The following is a 20728-nucleotide window of genomic DNA, read 5'->3' on the forward strand; positions in this document are numbered from 1 at the left end:
AATATCATGGAATTTAAATTTCTAGTTGCAAGGCAGCACAGCGTCATCGAAGCTTTCGGGGAAGAGTAAATCAAAGTAGTTCTTTAATTAAAGAGATGAATTTAATGGCAGAGTACATGATCGGGTAAAACAGGAGAGGAGAATTAGGAAGACCAGATGCAGTGGAAAGAAAAAAGAAGTAGATTTTTTTTAGTAAACTTTTGCCATTTGCCCTTTCGTCTTTCCATCCATCTGGTCTCTCTGATCACATAGGTTCCAAATAGTACTTATTGTTTTTCTACACAAAATCCAGCTCTGTGGTGAGACTACTATATTCATTGCTTTGACTAAATGGACACATTGGCTTAAAGTAATGGTTGGTTTAGAGAAACAACTGGTCTGACTCATTTTCTTCTCTGAACCAAACATGCTCTATATGGCTGAATTGGGTTGGATTTTATGGGTTAGCTTTTCTTTCATAGACATGGTGTGGAGCCATATCTTCGACAATCTAATTAAGCCAGAATGTGTTTCCTGAACACTTGCTCTGCGCTAGCACTGGGGGGAATAAATTAAGCCCCTTAACCCCAGGGGCTTATGTTGTAGTCCCAGACACGAGAAGAATACATGACAGCTAACAACATTCGCGACGAAAACATTGTCACCATTGAAATGACAGTGACAATTCTCAGCGCTGAGGGAGAGAGGTTGGGAAGCCACAGTGCATGAAGAACATTCATCCCCTGTCTTGTTTTTCCCCCTAAGGCTCTCCTGGAATCACAGTCAAATTCCAAGAACTCCTTGTTGTATCTTACACATTTCCTTGTCTTTTTACGCAACAAGCTTTCAAGCACGAATACACCAAATGAACCTTTGGCTGGTAGTGTGGAAGTATCCACAACCCACTGGGGGAAACTGCATTATAGATATTTTTATCACATTAAGTCATTTGGAGGGACTTTCCTGGTGGTCCAGTGGCTAAGACTCGGAGCTTCCACTGCAGGGGGCATGGATTTGATCCCTGGTCGGGAACTAAGATTCCACATGCCACACAGTGTGGCCAAAAAAATTTTTTTCAATAAATAAATAAAAATAAAACGACCAAAATACTTCTTTAAAAAAAAGTCAGGACTTCCCTTGTGATGCAGTGGTTAAGAATCCTCCTGCCAATGCTGGGGACGCGGGTTCGAGCCCTGGTCCGGGAAGATCCCACGTGCCGCACAGCAACTAAAGCCGTGCGCCACAACTACTGAGCCTGCTCTCTAGAGCCCACGAGCCACAACTGCTGAGCCTGTGTGCCACAACTACTGAAGCCCACACGCCTAGAGCCCGTGCTCTACAACAAGAGAAACCACTGCTCGCCGCAACTAGAGAAAGCCCACTCAGCAATGAAGACCCAATTCAGCCCAAATAAATAAATAAATTAATTAATTAAAAAAAAAAAGTCATTTGGAGAAATTGTGTCTTAAGTCTCAAAATATACACAGGGCTAGTAAATTGCTCCTTTTATTTTTTGCAGAAACTGATCAGGTGAAAGACTATGAAGCCTATTTTACGAGTAACTGATATCAAGGACTGTATTTATGATGTGGGGTCTTGAGGCATAACTGATTCTTGTGTATCTCTCCCAACATAGATAGTAGTAACCACCAGCACTGGACAGGATTTGAAAGACTACCTAATCAGACCATTAGGTAAGTGTGATTTTTCTTTTGATTCAAAATTTGCTGGATGAGGGTTAAGGAACCTTCATACGTTAGCCCTCAACCCTGAAGTTATTCCCACCCTGTCTGATTCAGTTTTTTCAAGCATGGACTGTGGCTAATCTGCCCTGTAGCTAATCTTTGTACTATTTTTTTTCTTTTTTAAATGTACAAAAACTCTCCGTGTTTTCCCCACAACCTTTTTTTTTTCCAAGCAAGAGAAACTTGTTCTCTCTCCAGATCTCACTGTAAATTATTCCTTTCATGACACTTTATAATTTGTTTTCTTTGAAAATTATCTTCTACAAAGGATTCGGAAAAATAAAGTATTATGTTGCTTATTGAGAAGGGTTGGTAAGTTTGGCCTAGTATAGACATAAAAGCAGACAGCCTTCATATTTATGTTTATAATGTAAATTTGAAACGTATGCAACTATTGATATTGGGGTAACTTTTCAATCTTATATAACGATTCTCTACAAGAGTTACAGAAACTGAGAATTGGGTCTTTTTCCTCATTTGTCATATATTTTAATTTGCTTCTACATCCTGTTTAAGAGTGGTCTTACAGTGTCAGAAAAATGGGGCATGAGCTCTTCTTTAGGAACTCGGGATATCTCATCATAGCTAGATTTTATATATATATATCAATATATTATAATGTGTGTATATATATATATATATATATATAATGTATATATATATATATATATAAATTCAAATGCTTAAGAATAAGTAAAGGACAGAAACAAAAATTAGCAGCTTAAAAAAATAAAATAAAATTAGCAGCTTCATATGTATAATTTTAAAAATTTATCAGGGGAATTCCCTGGCAGACCAGTGGTTAGGACTCCACACATCCAGTGCAGGAGGCATGGGATCAATTCCTGGTCGGGGGAACTAAGACCCTGCATGCTGCACAGTGCGGCCAAAAACAAAAATGTATAAAAAAATGTATCAGGACTGTTGGCACTTTGGCTGGGGGATGGGGGGTGGTTCATTCCTTCATCCTTTAGTCATTTCACTACGCACAGCCAAAAACCATCTCTCCAAACAGGCTCCATTCACTCAGAGTCTCCACACAATCCAAATTTTCTTGGAAACCAATTATTAGAGAAAGGAAAGCAAAGAGGGGTGATGACAGCAGAGTAGGGGACGTACATTCTACTTCTTTTTTTCCCCCACCATTCTGTTTACATTAAGTCAAACAATTTCTTTTAGGCTCTGGGCACATAGACAATTCTTTTTTTTTTTTTTTTTTTTTTTTAGAACAATTCTATTTTCATGACTGGATTAAGGATTAGAGTTATAGCGAAAGGCTAAAGCAGTGTTATTCCTTAGCCTGCGAAAGAGAAGTCAGGGGGTGACTTGATAGCTATATTGAAGCATAGAGGCTGAGGCCTTAGAACAGAGCAAAGTCTTAAGTGCACCAGGTGGATTTAGACCAGTGAGGAAGAATTCAACAGATATGCGTTTGTTATATAACCAACGGCCATGGACTCTTCTATGAAGAGTTTGAGAATAGGAAAGGCCTGGGAGTTTGCTTTGGAGAAACAGCTGATGTGTGGCCCGTTTAGAAATCTCTTCGAGTGCCCTGTTTTGCCCCAGAATTAAGGGTTTGCATTTCAGGATGTGAGGTCTAAAATAATGCCTGCCCTTTCTCCCCTGACACCCACATGCAACCTCAGACACTTTTTGACAACCGATTGAATTTCATAAGCTTTTTTTCATTTTCGATGTAAGGGCTTCCTTTCCTCTTAAATCCCAGAAGCATAGCTGCTGACACGAGCGGAGTGAATCACAGTAAGATCCAGGGCTGGGACTAGGTGAGGCAAGGGAGGCACCTTCCGCATAAAATGTAAGGAGACACCAACAAACTTAGTCATTATATAGTTTGCAAGGCTGCTGGAACACAGTACCACAAACTGAGTGACTCTTAAACCACAGAAATGTATTGCCTTGCAGCTCTAGAGGCTAGAGGTCCGAGATCAAGGTGTCAGCAGAGCTATGCTCCCTCTGAAGGCTCTAGGGAAAGATCTGTTCTAAGCTTCTCTCCAGCTTCTAATAGTTCCTTGGCTTGTGGCAGCATAAAGCCAAACTTCACGTGGCATTTTCCCTGTGTGAGTGTCTGTCTTTGTCCAAATTTCCCCTTTTTATAAGGATACCAGTCATATTGGATTAAGGGCCCACCCTATTCCAGTATGATCTCATCTTAACTAATTATATCTGCAATGACCCTATATCCAAATAAGGTCACATTCTGAGGTACTGGGGGTTCAGACTTAAACATGAATTTTGGGGGGAACACAATTCAGCTCATAACGATAGTCATGATAAATAACATTTAATACAGTATTTTTTTTTTGCGTTTTTTTTTTTAATTAATAGCTACTCTATTTATTTATTTATTTGTTTGTTTGTTTTAGCTGTGTTGGGTCTTCGTTTCGTGCGAGGGCTTTCTCTAGTTGTGGCAAGCGGGGGCCACTCTTCATCGCAGTGCGCGGGCCTCTCACTGTCACGGCCCCTCCCGTTGCGGAGCACAGGCTCCAGACGCGCAGGCTCAGTAGTTGTGGCACACGGGCCCAGTTGCTCCGCGGCATGTGGGATCTTCCCAGACCAGGGCTCGAACCCGTGTTCCCTGCATTAGCAGGCAGATTCTCAACCACTGCGCCACCAGGGAAGCCCCTAATACAGTTTTTTAAAAAATCAAGATTAATGTAAAGGATCCATGATGAACGAAATTACAAACTTTTAAGTAAAGATGGAATCAGTATGATCATGTAAGATTCCTGAATTCAGGACTGATTTTCAGGTACATACCGATTCAACATCCTGGTGAAAGCTTTGAAATGATTCCTTACCTGGTAATACGAGCAGTCCCCAGGCCCAAGACTTCCCCTTACCACTGTCTCAGCTGCCCTTCCCCTACTCCTGGGACCCCCTCCATCAATAGAACAACTAAAGAATTAATGTTGGGCCCACCTGGGATTCCTGTGGTTAACTAAAGAATTAATGTTGGGCCCACCTGGGAATCTCATTCACCAGAGAGATTTCAGAATGGGCCAAGGTAGTAACTAAACATCAAATATTGTAGATGGTTAGGTGTTCCAAGGAAAGCCTCTTAATCCTCCTTTTTATTTGTTCTTGTAAAGTAAACATAATGATAGCTGTTATCCCCCGCAAAAGTGGTGTAGGAAGATCAGGAATTAAGTGCTCAGAAGTTCAGTGCTGCAGTAACAACTGCAGACTTTTCTAGTGTCGAATTCATTCATCTGTCCATCCATCCATCCATCCAGTATATATTCATTCACCCAACACATTTACCACATGCCTGACACAGTGCTGGACTCTGGGAATAAAACGATGAAAAACAAGAATACAGTCCATCCCTGCCTTCATGGAACTAAAAAATCTAGTGGGGGGAAGACAGATCTTAAACAAATACATTCACAAATAAATTTAAAATTACAGATTGTGATGAATGCAGGGAAGGAAATAAATAGGTTGGCTTGAGAGGATCTCAAAGGGGCCAGAATTTAGGCCAGGCCCTGAGGAAGTGACACTTAAAATGAGAATTACTTTAAGGGGTGAGAGGGACAGCTATTCTGAGGCTTTAAATTCCCCTGCTAAAGAACCCATGAGCAGGGAATTCCCTGGTGGTCCAGTGGTTAAGACTCTGCGCTTCCACTGCAGGGGGCCCGGGTTTGGTCCCTGGTCGGGGAACTAAGATCCCACATGTCCCTGCCATGTGGTGTGGCCAAAAAAAGAACCCATGAGCCAAAACTGTTCCCTAATTCTGAGTGAGGCCTAGTTAAAGACAGAGGCAGGCAATCCTTCCCCACTGCTGGGTCCTCCACAGTAATAAACCAGGGCACTCTCCCACATCCAGATAAGAATAAAGATAGTTTGCCAGCTTGTCTGAGGCTTGCGGAAGGGACTGGCTTGGGCTTTTGAACTGTCTAGCTCAGCTCTTATGTCAGCAAAATTGATGACCATCAAACAACGCACAGTGCAAGGAATCTCTTGCAGTCTTGGTGCAGTCACTGAGAATTTTAGAGGAGAAAAATGTGGAGGCACCGCTGTGGAGGGAGACGGAGCTGGAGAGGTCTGTTAGTTGTATCATAATGACGATAAAAAATTGCAATCTAGTACCATAGGGACCAAGTAATTTATTGATTAGTTGAGAGTTCAGTTAAAGCAAAGATCCATAAAAAAAAGTGGGTAAATATTTTATTTTAATTTAAAATATCGAAATGTGCATTAATTTGCCAATCTTTCTAGCTAGAGCCTTGCCTTTGAGTATGGGTCTACTGATTGGAGTTCCCTGTGATCTTTCTTGCATAAACGGTACCCAATTTCTGTTTCTCCCAAATGAAAAGAAAACAAAGACACCTGTGAAACTATCAGAGCCCAAAATCCATCTAGATTTCTTCAGTTTCTTTTTCCAGCCTTTTCCAGCTGTCCTAATTCCACAACAATTTTTTTAGTAACCATTCTTTACTGAGTCTACCGAAAATATTCAACTTAATTTTTAAAGAATGAACATCTCTTTCTTCTCCATCCCTATTTTATTGGATCACATAAGATTGAATTACATTGTATGGTTACAATGACCATACAGTTGGCAATTGACAGGTTTGGGAACAAACACATCTTACGTAAGCATGCAACTCAAAAAATGGCAGCAGGGACTTCTCTGGTGGCGCAGTGGTTAAGAATCCGCCTGCCAATACAGGGGACACGGGTTCGAGCCCTGGTCCAGGAAGATCCCACATGCCGCACAGCAACTAAGCCCGTGCGCCACAACTACTGAGCCCGTGCGCCACAACTACTGAAGCCCATGTGCCTAGAGCCCATGCTCAGCAACAAGAGGAGCCACCACGATGAGCAGCCCGCATGCTGCAACAAATACCCAACGCAGCCAAAGATAAATACATAAGCTTAATTTAAAAAAATGACAGCAAAAGTCCAAGTTGGAGTAGGTTAATAATAATAACTGTAGTTAACAGCTATGGTGCCTGCTATGGTGCCTATGATGTGCCAGGCACTGTTCTAAATGCTTTGTTTAAATATTAAATAAATTTTCCCAACAACCCTGTAGATAGGTACTATTTTTATCTCCATTAAAAAATGAGAAGACAGGGAATTCCCTGTCGGTCCAGTGGTTAAGACTCCGTGCTGCCACTGCAAGGGGCCCGGGTTCGATCCCTGGTCGAGGAACTAAGATCGCACAAGCCATACGGCGCAGCCAAAAAATAAAAAAACATTTTTTTTCAAATAAAAAATAAAATGAGAAGCCTCCAGAGAGGAACCTCCAGCTGGCAAGCATCCAGTGTGTTGCAGGGATGAGCCGTGAGGTGAGCTGGTGAGTTGATTAAGCAGAGTTCTATTACGAGAGCTTCTACTGCAGAAGCGTTGCTTTGCGTCCCCTGAGTGCTGGGTAATACCTCATGAGGGTAGTCAGAATGTTCAGATCTTTCGAAGGTCTTGAAAATTTTAATCAATTCGCAGCTCTCAGAGATAATAACTTTGTGGTCCCACGTAAAAAAAAAGGAGACGAGACCGTCATCTTCTTAGTGCCCTTCAAGCCTGAGATTCCAGAAAAAGAAATAGCAGGAAATAAAGCATTTCTTTTCCATGTTAGTTGCCTTTGTAGAAAGCTGATTTCTGAGTGTTCCCTCTTGCCGCCATCGGTTGATGTTGTCAGAGTGCCCATTTCTTCACCTTTTTGTCTTCCTTCCAGCCGGGAGCACCTGCCCAGGGTTGGGTTTCTGCCTAACAATCAGCCCGTCCTCTCTCCTGGGATGACCCCCCCCTTGCCTGGCTTCTCCGACCCGACCACTGGGGGCTGCTCTGTCCCATCCGTGTCACCCTGGCCCATCGCTCTTGAGGCTGCCGGGCTCCTGGCGGCCTGCCTGACATGCTGTGTTCTTCCCTTCTGCTGCCATCTGCCCTCGGTGTTCCCTGGCTCTTTTTGTCTTTGCCTGGCTTCTCACTTGATGCCGATCTTGATCCCTCCTTGCTGTTCACATATGCTCTGATGGCACTTTGTCCACGCATTCCTATTTTACTTTCTAAATAGGTAATAAATTCACATCGTATAAAAATCAAAACAATGTGAAAAGGTCTACAGTTAGATGTCTTGCTTCCAGCTCTGTCTCCATCCACTCCATCCCCTAACCCCCATGCCATGTGGAAAGACTTTTATTAGTTTCTTATATATACCTCCAGAGTTTTTTTTAATGCAAATACAAAAAAAAAAATCCATTCTCCTCTTTCTTGGATAAAAATATATTTATTGTTCTGCTCTTTCATTTTTATTTTTTCACTGAACAATGTATTTTAGAGATTATTCCAGGTCAGTACACAGAGCCCTTTATCCCTTTTTAAGCTGTGTAGATGTCCAGGGCCCATTGGATGGATGTGGGTACCAGTCCTCACTGACAGACACCTAAACTTTTTCAGTCTTTGGTGGATGTAAATAATGCTGCCAGGAACAACGTTGTGCATTTTATTCATGCTGACCCATTTTTTCCCTCCATTTTCCTTCCTGATCCTTTAAGTCTTTCAGGACAAAGTGGACTTCCAACAAATCACCTGTGCTGACCACTTATCTTTGGCCAAGCCCTTTGACCTTGCTGTGGCCTCCTTCTCCTAACTCTGAATTTGACCTCAGTTCTTATCTAATAGGGTATGTTTTTATTTTCCTCCACATCCACCTTCTATCTACTCAACAAGTTTTCTTTTTTTCCTTTTAGAGCAAAATACTTCCAATTAAGATCAGCAATTCCAAATAATTCCAATGATGCTAAACAATTTCACCAATATCAATAGGCAGCATGTATTAAGTACTTATGGTGGAACTTAGGATTACCAGAGGGGAAGGGTAGGGAGGTAGTTAGGGAGTTTGGGATTGACATGTACACACTGCTATCTTTAAAATGGATAACCAACAAGGACCTACTATATAGCACAGGGACCTCTGCTCAATATTCTGTGATAACCGGGAAAAGAATTTGAAAAAGAATAGATACATGTATATGTATAACTGAATCACTTTGTTGTATACCTGAAACTAACACAACACTGTTAATCAACTATACTCCAATATAAGATAAAAAGTCAAATAAAAAATAAAAAGGAAAAAAGGTACTTACGGTGGGCCAGGTGCTGCTAGATGCTGTACGTCTTTACTTAATCCTCTTATTAATCCAGTAAGAGAGGAATTATCATTTTACTAATGAGAAGACTCAGTCTCAGAGACGTTAAGCAACTGGTCCAAAGTCACACAGCTGGTAAATAGCAGGGTTGGGATCCTAGCCCAAGTCTGCCTGACCCCACCATGGTCTCATCTTCTAGAACTAGAGTGAAGGGTTTGCAGAAATTTGGAGTTTTAAGTCAAGGAGAAAGAGTCTTTAAAAAAAAAAAATCTGTTCAAACCCAGAACTCTCTTAATCCTTTGTTCTTCTCTAGCTTCCGAGAGGATTTCCATTATAATGACACTGCTGGGTACTTCATTATTGGAGGGAGCAGGTATGTGGCTGGCATTGAAGGGTTTTTTGGACCCCTGAAGTACTATCGCCTCCATGCTCTGCACCCTGCACAGGTGAGCCCAGGGGACCAAGGAGTTTTCGAATGCTTATGGGTAATGGGCGTGTGGCTCAGGGCTGTGGAACCAGTCCAGTGTAAACAAAAGATTTATCTGAGCCGGACCTCGCATCGGCTCTGTCACCAAACATAATTAATATTGAGGCTTCCCCTTCCACCCTGCAAACGTGATAATAGATTTTTGTTAACGTTTGGTTCATTTAGTACTCATAAAATGGAAACCATTTACTTCCTCTGTTTTTATAACTAGTAGCTTAATTATAGAGTCGATTTTTATCAGGCTCTTGCCTATCCAGCGATTAAGCTAATGAAAGGAGAGAGTCTTAGTTATTTGGTAAAGCTTCTTTTATATGCTATTATTTAAAGTATCAGAGAGGAGACAGTCCAGCAAATAGGACTCTTGGTTCTGCTTACTGCTCTCTCCAGAAACATGAGCCTTTGGCTCACACTGGGTGGGTGGGCTGCGGTGGTGGAGATCATAGAGGGCTTTGTAGTCAGCATTGAATTCTCAAGTCCAAAACCCACCCACAAATGGAATGGAATTGTCCGAGTCTCCAGGCCAGCTCCAGCAGGGCTGGTGGGTATTAGAGGGGGGGCTGCCCCACGAGGGAACATTCACCCTGGTTGCTTTTTGTGCCTTGGTAAGGAGATCACCGGATACCTAAAAAAGGAACATTCTTTCATTCCTGTGACCTTGTGGGATTTGTTCTGGGAAAAGCAGGGGTCACTAGGCAAAGTCAATTCGGAAAAATGGGGCACCTTATCACCCATAGGTCATCTTAGAGCCCCTGTTGAGATACCTCTATAAGAGGAAAAAAATGAAATTCTTTTATTCATGTGTGCAGCCAATACTTATTAAGCACCTACTATGTGCCAGGCTCTGTGCAAGATGCTGAGGCGTCCAAGATGAATTAAGGTGGTGGCTTTCAAACTTTTTTTTGAAGGTGGTCCACAATAAGAACTCTATTTAATAGCATGAGCAGTACATACATAAGCATATATAATACACATATACATACATACATACACACGTAATATATACATATATATATATAAAACACAAAACTGAAATAAGAATTTTACTAACGATACAGATTCTTGCTATGTTCAGTGTACTCTGATATTTTGTGTTCTGCTCTATAAAAAACAAAATCACTGCTGGTTACAAACCACTGAAATAATTTCACAACCCTCCAATGGGTCATAACCCGTATTTTGAAAACCACTGAGTTGAGATAAGGTCTCTGATCTTGAGGAGCTCCTGGCCTGGGTCTTAAACAGATAAGTCATGAAAGAATGGGGTACATGCTTAATGAAGATGTGAGCACTGTGTCTGGCAGTGCCGAGGTGCGGTCCTCTGCATCGGTACACGTATGAGGGTGCGGTAGGCTGTTAGGGAGGCTGCCCTGAAGGGATGATCTTGGATCTGGCTCTTGGAGGTTGAGTAGGAGCCTTCTAAACAGAAGAAAAGGAGAGGAGGCTTCCAGGCCACAGGTGCAGCACTGGTAGACTTGGGGTCCTTTGGGAACTCAGGGGAGATGAATGTCATTTTCTGGGGATAGCACATAGCGGCGGGGAAGGGAAGAGGATGAAGGCCTGGTCTCTGGGAAATCCTGACACTTAAGAAGCTCTGCAGAGGAGAAGATGACACAAAAAGAAGCTAGAGGGAAGCAGTCAGAGCTGGCGTGTCCTTGAATTACTAGTAACACCCTTCCTTTGAGAATCCAAAGCAGATGATCTGTGTACAAGCAAGCCACCTGTTGCTATCAATGGGAGAAGGAAATCCACCTGAACGTAGCCTCATGGGTACCATGGGTGTTTGATGACAATTGTTGTTCATTCTGTTTTCTTGCCCTCTTGTAGATTTTCAATCCCCTACTTGAGAAGCAACTTGCTGAACATATCAAGTTATATTATGAAAGGTGTGCAGAGGTTCAAGAAATAGTATCTGTGTACACATCCACGGTACAGCAGGGGGACAGGAGACAAGAAGCATGTAAGTATTGAACTTCAGGAGAGCGATTTTTAGCTCCAGGCATTTGTAGCGACACGCTTGGCTTCTTTCATAAGGGGGTTGAAATAGAACATATGTGACTTGACCAATGGGGGCAAGTATGACCTCCCCAGATGGATGCAAATGATAGTGTGCCTTCCACCTAGAACCCAAACCTGCCTCATAGCTTCAACTAGCTGTAATTTAGTTTAAGAATCTAAATGAGAGTGTTTTGAGCCTCAAATTACATTATTCCCATCCATAATGGGATCTTAGGCCAGTCTAAGAAAATAAAAATGAATTGGAAAATAAATTAATCATTAGAAATGTTTCCCCATCAGTGCACTTTTGTCTTGGACCATTAATATCTGAATATTAGCCTTCAGAAATGTTGAACAATGGCTTTGTTGTTTGGGGCTGGGTTTTATTTTTTAAATCTTTGAAATTGACTCATTCTGGAAGACATCGGTAACTTTTCAACAGAAGGAATGAATTTCAAATAGACTGCTTCCGTGCCTGCCCGTATTTGCAGACATCCTTTCATTCATACAGAGTGTGTATCTGTTATAAAACTCATCCCGTCTTGTCTTCCAAAGTTCCAGCACTTACAGATTCCTCTGGCTATAGCTCTTCTTGCATGATACGGTGGCACTAGAGTTAGTCACATATGTTCTTTCTGGAAGAGAAATTCCTGTGGGGCCTTTGCCATCAGCAAAAGTAAATTGAGTATTTCAGTCCTGCCTAAATAATCTCAACATCTCCAGAGCCGAGCTTCCCATTTCAGGCCATGGAGGAATGGATATATGTTGAACATACCCCATTCTGATAGAGTTCACATAAAATGGTCATAGGAAGTGATTAGAGACGGTGATAGGTAAGTGTAGAAAGGCAGCACTTCTGCAATTTAATTTAAGAATAGGCTATACTAGTCTCCCAGCTGCTGCTCTCACCGCTGAATCATCCAGAAAATATGATGCTGTCAGAAGAAGGGAAGATATATAGGAATAGTAATACCCCAAACAGGAAAGAAACTGATTTTGACAGCTGATGTAATTTCAGGAGAGATACCCAGAGTCAGAAGGCCGGTCTTGCATGCTGATCTGTTTGGTGGCATTGGGAAGATTCTCCTAACATCTTCTACTGCCTTGCCTCCCTGGGGGTCCCTGTGCTTTGCTCCTCGACTCACACTGCCAACAAAATGGCCTAGATATTGTCCTCCTGGGGACCAGTCGGAGGCCAGCTGCTCATTCTGTGGAATTATTCAACAGCTATCAGCAACTTTGGCACATTTCCCTTGGACTTGGCTTTGAATTTGTGACCTCGAGGCAGAGGCATCGTAGCCAATTTCAAATCCCTGATGCACCCAAACCAACATCCAGTAACACTAAGTCTGACCTCTTATTTCTAGTTCCCCGTGGAGGAAGGGAGTTAGAGAGGCAAGGCTTCCCTCTGATGGTATCCTGTGCTTCCCTTTCCTGTAGGCGACCTCCGGAATTCCTACCTGGACCTGAAGCTCAGGTACGGGCGGCCCTCAATGTGCAGAGCTCTCCTCTGGGAGAAGGAGCTGAGAGCCAAGCACCGAAGCTTGTTCCAGGCCTTGCTGGAGATCGGTTTGGTGACAGGTAATTGAGTCTGTGCCTAGCTCGCCTTTGGATGCTGGTTAGGAAGGTCCCTGTTTTTCTCCTTTCCCTCACCCTCTTTAGTGATTTATGCCTTGAAGTTATTTTTAACCCTAGTGTTCTAGCTTAATTTCAAATTTAAATTCTGCCCTTAATGTGTCCACCACTCAGTGTATCTGTGCACATTTTCAACCCTAAATACAAAAACTTAAATTTAGGAATCACTTGAGCAATTCTTTATTTAAAGCCAAGGCCACAAACAAGCAGCTGACAGCCAGAGCTGGCCCCCAAATGTGGTTGCTTTGGCATACACATTGTTGTCAATTTAAAAAAAATTAGTTACAGGGATCTAAAAACTTCTATGAAAATGCAAATTTCTAGCTTTTCTCAGAAGATCCAAGATCTGGCGACGCCGGGCCTCCGTCCTGAGTGGCAGCAATTCCAGAGGTGTGTGGATGGGACAGGCAGTCTCTGTCCATCCACAGCCCTTCCTGCCTCTGGTTGAGCACCTCCTGCCGACTTCAGTCATGGATCTTACCTGCCCGGGCCCTCAGGCCCTTGAACTTGAGACCTTTGATTTGAAGTACATTTTTTTTTTTTTAGAGGTTTTTTTTTTTTTTTTAAAAACTTTGTTTTTTTTTTTTTAAATTTATTGCTGTGTTGGGTCTTCATTTCTGTGCGAGGGCTTTCTCTAGCTGTGGCAAGCGGGGGGCCACTCTTCATCACGGTGCGCGGGCCTCTCACTATCGCGGCCTCTCCTGTTGTGGAGCACAGGCTCCAGACGCGCAGGCTCAGTAATTGTGGCTCACGGGCTTAGCTGCTCCGCGGCATGTGGGATCTTCCCAGACCAGGGCTCGAACCCGTGTGCCCTGCATTGGCAGGCGGATTCTCAACCACTGTGCCACCAGGGAAGCCCTGAAGTACATTTTAAGCAGCATCTCAGGAATCTGTGTATGTTTTGCAAATGTGTCCAGCTTAAGTCCATTGTGATTTAGGTTTGCATAGTAATTAAGTACATACTGTCAGACTACAAGGAATCTTGAAACGATGTCTGTTAGGAAGAGGAGAGAAGCTGGAGGTGTTCAGCCTGGGGAAGGAGGGTAATGAGAACTATCTTAGCGGTCAGCAGCAGCCCATGGTATTCCTGGGCATATGACCAAACCCTTGGGTCAAGGCAATGCAGAAACTGACTGCTGCTGCATATAAGAACTTCCTAAAAATGGCAGTGTCCAGTGGAATAGACTCTCTTTGCAGATAGTGATTCACCCTCACCCCATCTTGAAAGAATTCAAACCATACAAGATATTTCATCTTTGGTTCATTTGATATTTGCTGAGTGACTGCTCAGTTACTTGGCTAGACTTCAGAGGTAAGTAAAATAGTACAAGGTCTCTGCCCTTGAGGGACCGACTTGAAAGCAAAGAAAAATGGTAATGTATTTTTAAAAATAAAAGCTATGGGAGTAATTGGCAAAGGCACAAAGAAGGGAGTGGTCAGTTCTACTTGGAAGTCTAGAGTGCTCCAGGAAGGCTTCCTGGAGGAGGTGACACTGGGATTGATTCTTGAAGGGTCAATTGATGTTTGCCAGAATAAACAAGGTGGGGGTAGGTATTGCAGGCAGAGTACAGGCAGAGACAATGGGAACAGCATGCCATTTTTAATGACGTGCAAGGAATTTGGGAAGCAGGAGAAGGCCTGGAGAGTGATTATTCTTTTTTTTTAATTATTTGTTTATTGAAGTAAAATTGATCTACAATGTTGTGTTAGTTTCAGGTATACAGCACAGTGATTCAGTTATATATATATATATTTTTTTTTCAGATTCTTTTCTGTTATAGGTTATTACAAGATATTGAATATAGTTCCCTGTGCTATATAGTAGGTCCTTGTTGGTTATCTATTTTACTTATAGTAGTGTGTATATGTTAATCCCAAACTCCTAATTTATCCCACCCCCCTTCCTTTCCCCTTTGGTAACCATAAGTTTATTTTCTATGTCTGTGGGTCTATTTCTGTTTTGTAAATAAGTTCATTTGTATCTTTTTAAAAAATTCCACATATAAGTGATATCATATATTTGTCTTTCTCTGTCTGGCTTACTTCACTTAGTATGATAATCTCTAGGTCCATCCATGTTGCTGCAAATGGCATTATTTTGTTCTTTTTTTATGGCTGAGTAGTATTCCAGTGTGTATGGATACCACATCTTCTTTATCCATTCATCTGTCGATGGACATTTAGGTTGCTTTCATGTCTTGGCTATTGTAAATAGTGCTGCAGTGAACATTGGGGTGCATGTATCTTTTTGAATTATGGTTTTCTCCAGATATATGCCCAGGAGTGGGGTTGCAGGACCATATGGTAGTTCTATTTTTAGTTTTTAAGGCCCCTCCATACTGTTCTCGTAGTGGCGTGCCACCAATTTACATTCCCACCAACAACATGGGAGGGCTCCTTACTAGAGCTCAGACTCCATCCTGACAAGTTTGGGCTTTACCTTGTAGGTGACGGGGACCTGTTGAAGGGTTTCAAGCAGGGGCTAGAGGCGTGATCAGATCTGGGTTTTTGAGGTCACTCTTGTCAGCAGTGGGAGACTGAGGGAGGTAAACTAGAGTGCTGTGGAGCTGGAAGCAGGGGGGCCACTGCATGGCCCAGGGCGGAGAGGATGGGGGCCTGAATGGGACAGAGTGATGTAGATGGAGCCAAAGGATCTAAGGGGTTGGCTCTGAGGGGCTTCGTCACTGCCTGGATCCGGGAAAGGGAGGCCATGTGGAGTCAGGTGTCAGCATAGCCTCTGCAGCCAAGTGACCTGATTCTGATATTAACTTAGCACTTACTAGCTGTGTGATCTTGGGCAAGCCACTTCATTTTGCTGAGCCTCAGTTTCCTCATCTGCAAAACGGGGATGACAATAGTCCCTCTCTTCTAGTGTTGGGTTAAGGAATTGACACTTAGAAGAGTATGGGCACTTAGTAAACTCTATGTAAACAGCGTTTCTCAATCTTGGCACTTACTGACATTTTAGATAATTCGTTGTTGTGAAGGGTCTGTCCTGTGTATTGTAGGATGTTTAGCTGCATTTCTGGTCTCTACCCACTAGATACCAGCAGCACTCCGTCCCCTCCCATAAACCTCCACCCAAGGGTGACAACTAAAAATGTCTCCAGATATTGCCAAGTGTCCCCAGGGAGGTCACATCGCCCCCGGTGGAGAATCACTGCTGTGTAAGTGTTACACTGTTACTACCAGGCAGCGACAATTGCTGGGTTTTCGTGGGTCTCCTGGGAGGTGGTGGAACTGCCCCCTGACACAGGTGAACGGAAGAGGGCGATGCGTGTTGGAAGGTGTAGGCTAAACGGGCGAAGACCACATCACCTCAAAACTGGCTTTATGGGATTTCAGATATATTTAAATATAGTTTTACTGATTAAGAACAGGAGTGAATCATTTTCACAAAACATTCTTTTTCAAGGAAATACTCTCAATAAAGAATGTTTTTGTGTCATTTTTACTGCTCAGAAGTTTCTTTTAAAGAATGCAGAATGATTTTATTCTCTGTGGAGCTAATTAACACAGATCATGAACCCCCAAACCTTGAGACTTGATGGGCCGCAGTGCTGGGGAGTTGTCACACTGCAGCACAGACACGCGTCCAGCTGCCCTCGGTCAGGCTTCCGGGGCCCCCTGCCTGGGGGGAGAGGGGACACAAAGCCGGATTTGCCACTTTAGGGCTCACTGCTGGTGCCCAAGCAGCCAGTCAGGTCCTTCTGGTGCCAAGTCTGCTTAGATCAGCGCCAGGGAGCATACCCGGAGGGGCCCGTATCTCCCTGGGCATGTAGCCACTTGCATCCCGCCTCTCCCTGCCGTTTCCTGGCGCCCAGAAGCAGGTGGGGAGGGAGGGTGGGCAGGGTAGGCAAATCTCCAGAACCAACCTCAGGCTCCCATTCTGCCTTCACCCCCAATTTTTCTAGTTTACGTTGTCCCATCCATAGGGACTGGGAGCCTCCTGCAGGGCAGGGCTTACACTCATTAAAATTCATCTGTACCCGGCACACTGCCCTTGCTTGGGGCCACCATAGTTAACTAGATAATCTCTGTGGTTAACCCTGGAGAGAGATTCGTGTCAGACATTGTGCCCAGTTTCTAACAATCCTGAGAGAAGTGCAGAAGATTTGACTTTGTAAATTGAGGGGAAAAAAAAAAAATTACATTATTTACATATCTTTACTCTGGTCTCCTATAAAAAGAAGAGTAGTCAGACTGGTGTGACTATGTATCTATTCCTGGTTCCTCACATAACTTTTGATCCAAGTTTATCCTGCTGGGAGTGTCTAGCTGGCTTCGGAGTGCTTTGGACAACTCTAGTCAATAGGAACTATGTTTGCATCATGTTTTCTGCTGCTGGCCTGAGCTGTTTGGTCCTGTTGACCAGTAGACTTTACTAGAATATCCTCATCATGTTACATTTCTTGTATCTGAGATAAGCTACAAGAACAGACTCAAGGATCAGATGTTGGCTGCTTAGAATTCTTGCTGTAGGAACCGAGTAGATGCAGTCACAGAGATGAGGAATGAAACCGTGTGAGTAACTTAAGTCACTCGTATCACAACCTTCCATTCATTCATTCACTAGACAAGTATTGACCAAGTGGCCCAGGATAGGACAAAGATGGGGCCATGTTTTGAATGAGAGTGACTTAGGTTAAATGCAAAGAAAAACGTCAGCTCCCATAGCTCCCACAAAGGGAATCAATTGGTGGAATCACTTTTTTTCCTGGCATTAAAAAATATATATATGACAGCATGAGACGATGGCCTGTCATTTCTGGTTCTTTGCGACACTCACCCTTTTCTTGGCAGCCTCTCCTCACATATACAGCCAACTCTACTGCCAGGCTGCTGCACGTGCACGCTTCAGACGGCAGCGTTTCCCCCGACACTGTGCGATTTTAGATGGGTCGTCTGCTCTCCCGCTGAGCCAACGACGTACTTCAAGGGAGCCATGAGAACGGTGCAGGGAGTGCAGAGTCGGGAGCTCACAACCAGTAGGAGTGTCCTCTGCGTTCTGCCCAGTGAGGTCAGGAGCGGTCACCACCTTCTAGCTGTTCCCAAAAGACTGAGCTCTATTTTTCTACTGCACAAGAGAATCCCCAAATATTTACACCCTCCCTCTTTAAGGACTGTAATTTTTTAAAAAATTGTGTGGTAACATGCACATAATTTAAGACTCTCCATCATCACCATTTTTAAGTGTACCCTTCAGTAGCGTTAAGTACGTTCACATTGTTGCACAACAGATTCTAGAACTTTCTTATCTTGCAAAACTGAAACTCTGTACTCATTAAACCACAACTCCCCACTCTGCCCCCGCCCCCAGTCCCTAGTGACCACCATTCTACTTTCTGTGTCTATGAACTTGACTCTTCTAGATACCTGATATGAGTGCAATCATACAGTATTTGTCTTGCATGACCGGCTTATCTCGTTTAGCATAAGGTCCTCAAGGTTCATCCATGTTATAGCATCTGTCAGAATCTCCTTCCTCTTTAAGGCTGAATAATATTCCATTGTGTGTCTATACCACATTTTGTTTATTCATTCATCTGTTGATGGACACTTGGGTTGCTTCCCCCTCTTGGCTATTGTGAATAGTGCTGCTTTGAATGTGGTGTACAAGTATCTCTTCAGGACTCGGCTTTCAGTTCTTTTGGCTGTATACTCAGAGGTGGGCTTGCTGGATCATACAGTAATTCTATGTTTAATCTTTTGAGGAGCCATTATCCTGTTTTCCATAGGGGCTGCACCGTCTTACATTCCCGTCAACAGCGTGCAAGTGTTCCAATTTCTCCACATTCTCACCAACACTTGTGATTTTCTGGGTTTTTGATAATAGCCACCCTTATGGGTATGAAGGGTAATTTATGTTTGTAAGTTATATACTGGGGAAAGTCTGGTTTCATAGGAATGAAGAATGTAATGCTCTCATAAAGTGACAGTGTGTACGAAAGAGCTTCACAGACAGAAAGGTACCCTATGGATATGAGAGACAGAGTCACCCGGATAGGGCTCGTCTCATCTGCCTTGACTTACACCGCTTTGATCCTATGGGCGTCTCCATTACTCGCTTGATTGCAAGCTTGTTGAGGGTAATGCGAGAGGTGTAAGTATCCCACTATGCTTCCTATTCCTTCACAGTGTCTGCAACGGTGCTGGGCATACGTTAGGTGCTTAGTTATCAATCCTTCTTCCATATGACCCTATACAGTGCATTTATGCCCCACTCCCCTCAAAGAACACCCCTCAGCCACCCATGCTCTTCAACTTGCCTGCCTTGCAAGCAGCCTTCAAGTCCCAACTCAAACACTGCCTGCTCACATCGTCTTTCCTGTCCCCCCAGGGAGTCAGCTCCATCTCCCCTGCCCTCCTTGCCATTTTGTAGGTGTCCCCTTATCAGTACCTATCTTACCACATTACAATATTGATTTGCCTGTCTGATTCCACAGTGGGGCTCAGACGTCTTCAAAGACAGCAACAGAATCTAGGTTTCCTTTGAAGACCCTCAATAAGTATTTGTTGAGCCACTGAACGCACTCCAGATGAATAAGTGATCTCATTGTAAATACTAAAAACATCTTTTTGGGTCTGTGAATCAGTGAAGGAACAAGGAGTTTAACTTCCAGGAGATACAAATTCAAGGTCTATGCTAGCTAAACCATAACACCAATCCAGACCAATGGAGTCTGTGGGCTTATTTGCCTTTTCTCCACATTCTTCTCACTTCTCTCACGCTTCCTTAGCCTGCTTCTCCCTCAGAAGCTGCTGTCCTGGCTCTGAAAACACCTTTGCAAATATAGTCCTGTTTGCCAGGTCAGCCAGGATGCTGTCTCTCAACTCTCCCCTGACAGCAAAAGTAGGCCAGGATCCTTCTTCGTCTATGCACGCCCATTACAAAAGATTTCCCGAAACACAGGCCCCAGGGTTCTTGCTTTCATATATCTGTAACCTCGTTGCTGAGGTATTCAGGTGCCCAGATATGAAACAGCCCTAAGGTGCATGCAAACCCAACTTGGCACCCCTGTATTGAGAACCTCCAAGCATGGTGCTGGGCCCTGGGACAACCATAATGAAAAGCGTAGACTGGCCCACACATGAGTCTTTGCCATGTGCCAGGGGGTGTGGAGGAAGGAGGCTTCTTACACGGTGACAGCTGATGTGCTAACCTGGTATAAAATGCAGCTGTCCCCACTGGTGGTTCTCACTCTGAAGCATCACAGGACTTGTTCTTCAGTTTCCAGAGTCAGCATGCCTTTGAATTAAAGAGAGCAGTGCTGGGCTTCCCTGGTGGTGCAGTGGTTAAGAATCCACCTGCCAAAGCAGGTGACACGGGTTCGAGCCCTGGTCTGGGAAGATCCCACATGCTGCGGAGCAACTAAGCCCATGAGCCGCAACTACTGAGCCCACATGCCACAACTACAGAAGCCCAGGCACCTAGAGTCCCTGCTCCAAACAAGAGAAGCCACTGCAGTGAGAAGCCCACGCACCTCAACGAAGAGTAGCCCCTGCTCGCCGCAACTAGAGAAAGCCCATGCACAACAACGAAGACCCAAACGCAGCCAAAAATAAATAAATAAGATAAATAAATTTATAAAAATAAATAAGTAAATAAGTAAAGACAGCAGTGCTCTTGGGGCACCCAGCTGCAACGCACACAGATGTGGCAGCCAACCCTTCGTGCCTCCGGCATTCCGGAGCCACGGCTCTGCCTCCTGATTGCCTCGAGTGGCCCAGGAATGCTCCTGTGGTGCTCTGTCCTGAAGTTCACCGCT

General features: G+C 43.7%; 1 protein-coding gene across 1 annotated transcript in view; it reads left to right on the plus strand.

Annotated features, from left to right (window-relative positions):
- SEL1L3 (SEL1L family member 3) overlaps positions 1-20728 on the plus strand; it is a 100824-nt gene that overhangs the window by 26614 nt on the left and 53482 nt on the right. The window contains 5 exon segments of the mRNA XM_036852909.1: positions 1616-1655; positions 1658-1673; positions 9156-9288; positions 11154-11286; positions 12765-12905. Of these exon segments, the coding sequence (XP_036708804.1) occupies positions 1616-1655; positions 1658-1673; positions 9156-9288; positions 11154-11286; positions 12765-12905 (463 nt within the window).

Source organism: Balaenoptera musculus, chromosome 5 (assembly GCF_009873245.2).
Source record: "Balaenoptera musculus isolate JJ_BM4_2016_0621 chromosome 5, mBalMus1.pri.v3, whole genome shotgun sequence".
In the NCBI taxonomy this organism is placed as follows: Eukaryota; Metazoa; Chordata; class Mammalia; order Artiodactyla; family Balaenopteridae; genus Balaenoptera; species Balaenoptera musculus.